Source organism: Ranitomeya imitator, chromosome 7, assembly GCF_032444005.1.
Source record: "Ranitomeya imitator isolate aRanImi1 chromosome 7, aRanImi1.pri, whole genome shotgun sequence".
NCBI lineage: Eukaryota > Metazoa > Chordata > Amphibia > Anura > Dendrobatidae > Ranitomeya > Ranitomeya imitator.
The window spans coordinates 182,833,540-182,844,131 of NC_091288.1; the positions used below are offsets into that span (position 1 = coordinate 182,833,540).

Consider the following 10,592-nt stretch of genomic DNA (forward strand, 5'->3'; position numbering starts at 1 on the left):
TAATGTGAGCGTGGGAAAATGCCAGCTGATTTTCCCACACTGAAGAGTTCATCTTAGTTCAGGCCGGCAGGGAGCGCAGCTTCGGTGACGTCACCGCTAGTCACTGAAGCTCCGCTCCCAGCATTTCATTCATTCCACAGTAGATTACAGCTGGGAGCAGTCGCATTAGCAGCACTCCTGATTGTAAACTGTATATACCCCAGATATCCATATTGTTTTATTTCATTAAAAGACTTTTTTCTTATCCATGGCCCCTTTACAGCCTGAGAATAGCAGCCCGCACCTGTGAGTTTTGCCAGGTTGGTTTAAAAATATAGAGGGGACCCGGACCCCACGTCGTTTTTTCTTCTTTCATTCATTCTCCCCTGCTCGCCGCCCAAGCAGGGGACAAGGGATGACAGCTGTCTTCAGCACCACACGCAGGGGATCAGCGCTTACTGTAGCGCTTCTTCCCCTGCGGTCGGCCGTGTGGTACTGATGCGGCACACGGACGGCACATGTGTGCCACATGTAGGACACACACGGACACACGGATATGGATATCTCTGATACTGTGCTTACCGGTACCGGAAATATCAGGACATGTGAAACTGGCTGAATATAGGGATTTTCAAAGTTTCCTAAACTTTCCTGGTGGACAAAAAAAAATGTAGTTACTCACCCAGTGACATAGAGTAGATAAACGAGTGGCCGACACTACACCCAGCCGTTTGGACGCCATCCTTGTTTCTGCACCCTCATGGCCCCATATAACGACTGCTACCCTCACTATCCTACATGCATTAGGCAGCAATATCATAGGTCATAGGTAAATAAATGAAGTTTTCTTTCTCTTATTTTGCCTGCTTTCCTCCATATTGTTTGGCACCCCAGACACTTAACAGTGAACCTTGTTTGTACCCCTCATATTTTCTAGTACAGGGCAGCTGGTGAAAGGGATGACATGTGAATACATAGACAATATGAGCAAGCCGACCTTTCTGAACCACTACAAGCTCATGGAGAAGAATCTGCCTTTACTTTCTCCACATCAGGTAGTAAGAAATGAAGCTTCCTACTGAATGACTGCAAGCAGAGATCTTAAAAACTGAAGAGTGCTTGCAAAATGTACAGTGGGGGAAATAAGTATTTGATCCCTTGCTGATTTTGTAAGTTTGCCCACTGACAAAGACATGAACAGTTTATAATTTTAAGGGCAGGTTAATTCTAACATTGAGAGATAGAATATCAAAAATAAAATCCAGAAAATCATAAATGATATAAATGTATTTGCATTTTGCAGTGAGAAATAAGTATTTCATCCCCTACCAACCATTAAGAGTTCTGGCTTCTACGGACCGGTTTGATGTTCCTAATCAACTCGTTACTTGCATTAAAGGCAGCTGTCTTACATTGTCACCTTTATAAAAGACTCCTGTCCACAGACTCCATTAATCGGTCAGAGTCTAACCTCTACAACATGGGCAAGACCAAAGAGCTTTATAAGGATGTCAGGGACAAGATCACAGACCTGCACAAAGCTGGAATGGGCTATAAAACTATAAGTAAGACGCTGGGTGAGAAGGAGACGAGTGTTGGTTCAATAGTAAGAAAATGGAAGAAATACAAAATGACTGTCAATCGACATTGATCTGAGGCATCATGCAAAATCTCACCTCGTGGGGTATCCTTGATGATGAGGTCGGCTGCTGGTGGAGTGTATTACAGTGCAGGGAGCCAGCAGGTCCTTGCACTGCAATACACTTCAACTGAATGTGTGTGCAAGGATGCACATCCTGTTGAAGTGGCCTCTTTCCTGCACCAGACTGGTCACGGCCGCTCGCTTTTTGACCTCGATCATTACGCCCCTGCTGATTAAGGATAGCTGATAAATGTATGTTTGATGATCATGATAGCAGAGGCCACAAAGTCCTCCTAAATGGAGCAATAGCATGTGCAACCACAGATCCATTCATTGTCTTCAGGCCTGAGTTGTACTCAACTACTTCTGTCAGTCCTATAGACAGCGATCAGTCTCTCTCTTACACAGCGGTGTGCCGACCCTTACACTTTCTAGCGAGCCCGTACACTGCACTGTGAGGTCCATATCTCTGGAACCGGAAAACGGAAGAGCAAACACTGACCACTTTCGACCTGGAGACTGGTCCTCTTTAAGGCCAAAATAAAGGCATAGATCTTACCATTGCTACATATTAATGCATAAGACCAAAAACATAAAAAGGAAATGAGAGGTTTTGGCCTCACTAGTGGTTGGTAGCTGTGACATCGGTATATTGAGCCGTTACTATATACTGGTACTGGATGTAATTACTATTGGGCACCAAAATGTTGTCTGACTTTTCAGATCCATTGTCTGGCATGGAAATATTGGAGAGTTTCCCAAGCAACTATCCCTCCATTCCTGCTGGCTGTACTTCCGTAAGTTCACAACTTCAAAGGATTTTGAAAAAAAAAAGTGTAATGTTATACTGCGGCTTATGTAAATGAGGAATATGGAAACATCGCTTAGTTCTTCCCAAGGGAAGAAACATCCAACTTTGATCATTATTGTAGCGATGGGATATAAATTATGTTCTATCACCTGGGCCGTTCAGTGCCCGGAGCGGGGCCACACACAACCGTAGAAGATGGGACTGGTTCTACAGCCCTGATAGGGTATACATGAGATAGGAGGGTGATGTGGCTTTACGAATATGAAGTATTATGCGACTTTTACAATTACAAGATCATTTTATTTTGCTAAAAATAACAGTATTTTCAGCTTCTTCGCTAGCTGTTATGTCTTGTGATTCACATATGTTTAAATTACTGTTAACATCTAAAATGTGATGAGCGAAGAGGGGAAAAGAGCATAAAAACGTGTATTTATAGATGTATTTCATCAATCTTATGTTAAGTTAATTAAAATAATGGGCATGGACTGTTTTTCAATTGTCCTACCTGAGTAACTCGGTCCTGATGAGAAATCTATTATCACTGGAAAAATGAATTATTTTTATGTTTAGTGTCCTCCAGTAGTGGAATTAGTAAGTAGATTATTAAATAGATATGATGAGGCTGGTGTGCTTACTTTGTAAAGTCGTGTCAGAATAGTTGTGTAATGCTTTTTGTAAGTCTAAACTCAGTATTCACACATATAGTCTGATTGACAGCTCCTCAATGTCCCTCCTCCCTGCTGAGAATTTTCACCCACCTTGCCTGATTGACAGATCCTCAATGTCCCTCCTCCCTGCTGAGAATTTTCACCCACCTAGCCTGATTGACAGATCCTCAATGTCCCTCCTCCCTGCTGAGAATTTTCACCCATCTAGCCTGATTGACAGCTCCTCAATGTCCCTCCTCCCAGCTGAGAATTTTCACCCACCTACCCTGACTGACAGCTCAATATTCCTCCTCCCAGCTGAGAATTTTCACCCACCTAGCCTGAGTGACAGATCCTCAATGTCCCTCCTCCCAGCTGAGAGTTTTCACCCACCTAGCCTGATTGACAGCTCCTCAATGTCCCTCCTCCCTGCTGAGAATTTTCACCCACCTTGCCTGATTGACAGATCATCAATGTCCCTCCTCCCTGCTGAGAATTTTCACCCATCTAGCCTGATTGACAGCTCCTCAATGTCCCTCCTCCCAGCTGAGAATTTTCACCCACCTACCCTGATTGACAGCTCCTCAATATTCCTCCTCCCAGCTGAGAATTTTCACCCACCTAACCTGAGTGACAGATCCTCAATGTCCCTCCTCCCAGCTGAGAATGTTCACCCACCTTGCCTCATTGACAGATCCTCAATGTCCCTCCTCCCTGCTGAGAATTTTCACCCACCTAGCCTGATTGACAGCTCCTCAATGTCCCTCCTCCCTGCTGAGAATTTTCACCCACCTTGCCTGATTGACAGATCCTCAATGTCCCTCCTCCCAGCTGAGAATGTTCACCCACCTTGCCTCATTGACAGATCCTCAATGTCCCTCCTCCCTGCTGAGAATTTTCACCCACCTAGCCTGATTGACAGCTCCTCAATGTCCCTCCTCCCTGCTGAGAATTTTCACCCACCTTGCCTGATTGACAGCTCCTCAATGTTCCTCCTCCCTGCTGAGAATTTTCACCCACCTAGCCTGATTGACAGATCCTCAATGTCCCTCCTCCCTGCTGAGAATTTTCACCCACCTAGCCTGATTGACAGATCCTCAATGTCCCTTCTCCCTTCTGAGAATTTTCACCCACCTACCCTGATTGACAGCTCCTCAATGTCCCTCCTCCCTGCTGAGAATTTTCACCCACCTAGCCTGATTGACAGCTCCTCAATGTCCCTCCTCCCAGCTGAGAATTTTCACCCACCTAGCCTGATTGACAGCTCCTCAATGTCCCTCCTTCCAGCTGAGAATTTTCACCCACCTAGCCTGATTGACAGATCCTCAATGTCCCTCCTCCCTGCTGAGAATTTTCACCTACCTAGCCTGATTGACAGATCCTCAATGTCCCTCCTCCCTGCTGAGATTTTTCACCCACCTAGCCTGATTGACAGATCCTCAATGTCCCTCCACCCTGCTGAGAATTTTCACCCACCTAGCCTGATTGACAGATCCTCAATGTCCCTCCTCCCTGCTGAGATCTCCCATTGCCCAATACAAGCTGCATCTGTCAGTCACACTGGTGGGGCTGAGACTGAATACACTCGGTCTCATGAATTCTCTCAATCTTTAGCTAGACTAAATGCAGTTCCACCATTGATTTTTGAGCTATGTTTTTATGGAATTTATTGCGCTGTAAAAATGACCTGGCAACATGAACCTTTTGATTAATTAAGGCAATAAAAAACTTGTATAGTTTTTTTAGTTAAGTACTGACAAAAAATGTTCAGAAATTTGTAAAAAAAAATTTGTTTTTGAGCTGTTTGTCTTGTTTTTTTTTGTAGCAAGGAGACTTTTTTATTGATTTAATTTTGAGGCAGATACAACATTTTGATCACTTCTTATAGCATTTTTAGTGGCATTGCGGCAATGAAAAAAATGCAATTCTGGCATTTTGATTTTTTTTTTACTCTTTGCAGCATTTGTTGATTGATTTAATTAATTTAATATTTTGATAGATCAGATATTTTATGGACACAGATATGTTTATTATTTTCATTTTCTTTACATTTTTAATGGGGGTGATTTGAATTTTGATATATTTTGTAAGTATTTAAATGTATTTTTTTAACTTAATCCCATTAGGGGATTTGAACCTGTAATCAATTATCTTATTGCTTATGCTATGTACTGAAAGAAAATCGTGCCACAGGCTGTGCTTTACAGGAAGAAAAAGATGGCAGCTGTGGGGACAACCCATTGGTTCCTTGTAGTCATGTCATGGAGGAGGAGGGAAATGTGAGCCGGTGCCGATGCATGCGCCCACAGACGGCATTTAAATAATTACATTTAAATATTTTAAAACATTTATAATATTATATTAAACATTGTAATAATATCTTAAATATTATAATTAAATATTACATTTAAATATTACACTTAAATATTAAATATAATTAAATAATAATAAATCATATAATTAAATATGAAATATAATATTATATTTAATGTTTAATTATATTATTTAAATAGTTAAATAAGCTCATCTCTTCCCGTAAGAGCAGCGATCGGAGCTTGCTCTGGCCGCTGCTCTTACTGGAAGATATCAGCTATGATAAGAGCTAGTTCTCCCTAGTATAGTGCAGGCTCAGACCTGGTTTGTTACTTACGATAACATAACATCTCAGGAAGGGATCAATAACAGGATTATGCAGACATTCTGGCATGCATTTTCAAAGTAAGTATACCAGCCTCATCAAGACTACAAGATCTATTTATTTTTTAATAGTTGCAGTTTGTATTGTGGAATATGGTAATAGATCTGAGTTAAATTGTGTGTCCAGAACATTGTGCTCCTCCTTGTTGGATTGATTCTTAACATATCAGACTGATACCACTAAAGAAGTCGGCTGGGGACTATAGGAAGAGATCTTATTAGTCCATTCCCTGCCAGATTCTCCTGGTTGATTGACAGGTCTATCCCACATGTGCGCACAAGGAGAGATCTGGCAATCAACAGGAGAACCCAGCTGAGCTGGACTAGTCTCGTCTCTCCCTATAATCCCTGCCAACATTTAAAATTAAGTTTTTGTTAAAATGCCACAGCGTTTCAGAGTGAAACAGCGGTGTAGACAGGCTCTGATTCAAGCTGTCTGTGGTTCCCTGACAGGTTCCCTTGAAAAGTCAGTAAAGTCCTGGATATTTTCTGCCTCTTACCAATGTGCTTGTAAATATCTCTTTAAAGGGAATCTGTCAGTAGGTTGTTGCTATGTAATCTGAGGACAGCATGAAGTAGGGCTGAGACACATATTTCAGGGAAGTATCACTTATTAGGCTGTGTGCTGTTTTTTTTACTTAAAATGAATGTTTTATCACTAGGAGATTATCACTGCCTGGACCACAGTGCACATGAGCGCTGGTCTGACCACGCCCCCTCCTCTGATAAGCAGCTCGCTGTCAACAGACAACGTGCACAGAAAGCTGTGGGGTGGGCGGAGTTAGATTTCTGAGCTCTGCTGCATGCTTCATCTATGAACTCTGATTGTGTTACACCTGCTGCACCCAGTAAACTAAGTGATACATCACTGGATTCAGGATCTCTTTCCCTACATTATGCTGCTCTCAGATGAGGTAGCAAAAACCTCCTGATAGATCCCCTTTAAATCCTTAAATAAGCATTTTTAGCTTGAAGCACTCACAAATAGTTCGCCCTACTGATTCGGTTACCAAGGTCACAGAGTATGAATCAATTATATGTACATTTGGTGCATCTAACAGCAAAAGCCCATAACCTAGCAACACCGAGCAGTAGTTCTCTATCACACTGCCTTTGTTAAATCACCTTTTCCCTTCCAGGACAGAATATTTTGCTTCTCACCCTCTCTGCAAACAGATATTAATAGGTCTAAGGAAGACGGATGTTAACTATTTGCTGTTACATGCAAGCAAGAAGGATTTTGTAATTAACAAAGTAAATCAATGCCTGGTAAGAGTTTCTACATCGCAATTCCATGGGGGGCTTAAACAGCCCGACGCATAAATAAAGATCAATTTCGGAATCGACATTGTCTCAAGAAGTAGTGGCCAAATTCATTTCACCCACTTATGTAGATAAACCACATACACTATGTAGTGACCATAGCCTGGCCTACGTGGAAAAGTTTGTAAGGTTTGAGGACTGACCTACACTGAAAAAGTATTCATACCCTGCAAACTTTTCCAAGTCTTTTAACGTTACATCTACAAACTTGGACGTATTTTATTAAGATTGTAGGTGATAAACCAACACAAGGTAGAAAGTATTAAAAATACAAATCTGAAATCTGAAAATTGTCACCTGCGTTTGTATTCAGCCGCCCCTGTAGCCTGATAACCCTAAATATAATCCTGAGTGACCAATTGATACCCCTAAAATAAAATCCTGAGTGACCAATTGACTCTAGAAGTCACATAATTAGTAAATTTAGTCCACCTGTGTTGTACTTTATTCTCAGGATGGCTACAGATGTTCTGTGAAGGCCTCAGAGATTTGTTTGAAAACATTACGGATCAAACAGCATCATGAAAACAAGGAACACAACAGACAGGTCAGGGATAATGTTATGGAGAAAAGTAAAGCAGGGCTAGGTTATAAAAAAAATAGCCCAAGCTCTGAACAACTCGCAGAGCACTGTTCACTCCAAAAAATGGAAGTATGGCACAACTGCAAATACAGCAAGACATGGCCGTCCACCAGAGGCGTAGCTAGGGTTTTGGTTCAGGGGGGCGAAACCTCCAAGTGGGCCCCTAATCAGGTAACCTTGATTACAACTCGGTGACGCGCCCTAATAATCGAGAACCTCAGCAGATGACCGCGCTGTTACTGAAGATAATCTCTATATAAAGACCAATATGGATATTACCACCATATGGTCAGTGGTAGATACCAGTCCTACAGCGCATATAACAGATCACAGCACAGTTACAGATAATGACTTACTGCTGAGATTCTTTCTGATGGAATCGTTCATTTTTCACATCTTTTCCATCTGGTCCAGACCGACATGACAACTTCTTCCAGCCACAACTCAGCTGCAGAAAATTCAACAAAGACACATTTCACTTCTCACATTCCAGCCTAATCGCCATCTATTCCCAACCTGCACAAACTCCTCATCCTGCTGATACACCAATACTGAGCCGCTGCTGCCGTATGTGTCCCTATTACTGCCCCTGATACCCCAATACTGAGCCGCTGCTGCCGTATGTGTCCCTATTATTGCACCTGATACCCAATACTGAGCCGCTGCTGCCGTATGTGTCCCTATTATTGCACCTGATACCCCAATACTGAGCCGCTGCTGCTGTATGTGTCCCTATTACTGCACCTGATACCCCAATACTGAGCCGCAGCTGCCGTGTGTCCCTATTACTGCACCTGATACCCCAATACTGAGCCACTGCTGCCGTATGTGTCCCTATTACTCCACCTGATACCCCAATACTGAGCCGCTGCTGCCGTATGTGTCCCTATTACTGTACCTGATACCCCAATACAGAGCCGCAGTGGCCGTATGTGTCCCTATTACTGCACCTGATACCCCAATACTGAGCCGCAGCTGCCGTATGTGTCCCTATTACTGCCCCTGATACCCCAATACTGAGCCACTGCTGCCGTATGTGTCCCTATTACTCAGAAGAAAAAAAGTTGAGATCCAGCTCCTTAAAATAGGTAATATTTATTGGTATCAAAAAAAGATAAAATCCATAGGCATAGGATAACCAAGCTCCCTCCGGTAGGTGCCCCTGCACATGAGAGGCTAAACGGCAACGCGTTTCGATCAGACGATCTTTTTCAAAGCCAAGTCATGGATCTCAACTTTTTTCTTCTGAGGACTCGTTCGTTTGCCTGCAACGGAGATCCGTGCACCTGTGATCATCATTGGTGAGCTGGCTACTTTACCTTTCCTTTGTTGTAGTCCCTATTACTGCACCTACTGTGTGATTCTCTGTGCCTTCTAAATTCTAAAGCTACCCTCTAGAATATAGTAATGCCGGGTGCAAGTGCCCTAGAAAACAGTGCCCACATTTTGTCCCCTAAAAAGTAATAATGCCCTCTGTGTGTCCTTTGGACAGTCACAGTAACCTGAGTTCCCTTATAACAATAAGTGCCCACTTATCATTTAATAATGTCCCAAGTCTCCCCCTGTACAGCTCCCCTATACACAGTATGATGCTCTCTTATACACAGTATAATGCCCCCTCACTAGTTAGTACCACCCACACAGTATACTGATCCCTTAATAGCCCCCAAACTGTTTGATGGCTCCAACACTGTATGATGGCCCCTCACTGTAATCTCCACACTGTACGATGGCCCCCTAGAGAGCCTCCATATAGTATAATGCACCAGATAGTCCTCAATATAGTATAATGCACCCCATAGGCAGACCCTGTAGTATAAGACAGCACCCCATAGGCTGACCCTTTATTATAAGGCAGCACCCCATAGGCAGACCCTGTATTATAAGGCAGCACCCCCATAGGCAGACCCTGTAGTATAAGGCAGCACCCCATAGGCAGACCCTGTATTATAAGGCAGCAACCCCATAGGCAGACCCTGTAGTATTAGGTAGCTCCCCAAAGGCAGACCCTGTAGTATAAGACAGCACCCCATAGGCAGACCCTGTAGTATAAGACAGCACCCCATAGGTAGACCCTGTAGTATAAGACAGCACCCCATAAGCAGACCCTGTAGTATAAGGCAGCACCCCATAGGCAGATCCTGTAGTATAAGACAGCACCCCATAGGCAGACCCTGCAGTATAAGGCAGCACCCCACAGGCAGACCCTGTATTATAAGGCAGCACCTCATAGGCAGACCCTGTATTATAAGGCAGCACCCCTATAGGCAGACCCTGTATTATAAAGCAGCACCCCATAGGCAGACCCTGTATTATAAGGCAGCACCTCATAGGCAGCCCCTGTATTATAAGGCAGCACCCCATAGGCAGACCCTGTAGCATAAGGCAGCACCCCTATAGGCAGACCCTGTAGTATACGGCAGCCCCCATAAAAAAACAATAAATATTCACCTCTCTTCCTCCTTGTTCCTGCGCTGCTCCCTGCTCCCGCTCATCTCCTGACAGCGGGCGACGGGTAGTGACGTCATCACGCCCCAAGTCAGTGTCGGCGTCGGTGACGTCAGACGCTGACAGGGGGATGATAGGAGGAGCGTAGTACTCCTTCTCCCATCCATGCGATCAGCTGTGTCGGTACAGCTGATACAGCTGACCTTGTGGTGATGGGTCTGGGGGCCCACTGCTGGCATCGGGCCCCCCGCCTGCTCAGGGGCCCATAGCGGCCAGGCAGCAGAGCAGGGAGATCGATTCTCCCTGCTCTGCCACAGAATGTAACTGCAGCGCGCCGATACCATTACCGTAGCGTAGCTCTGGGTGGGCCCCTTTTGAGCTCTGGGCCCGGGGCCACCGCCCCCTCTGCCCCCCAATAGCTACGCTACTGTTGTCCACCTAAACTGACATCCTAAGCAA

General features: G+C 44.1%; 1 protein-coding gene across 1 annotated transcript in view; it reads left to right on the forward strand.

Moving 5' to 3' along the window:
• The window catches only part of OTOA (otoancorin), a 60,093-nt gene that overhangs the window by 28,830 nt on the left and 20,671 nt on the right, over window positions 1-10,592 (forward strand). The window contains exons 16-18 of the mRNA XM_069735589.1: window positions 917-1,034; window positions 2,345-2,418; window positions 6,919-7,048. Coding sequence (XP_069591690.1) covers window positions 917-1,034; window positions 2,345-2,418; window positions 6,919-7,048 — 322 coding nt within the window. The remainder of the gene's footprint in view (window positions 1-916; window positions 1,035-2,344; window positions 2,419-6,918; window positions 7,049-10,592) is intronic.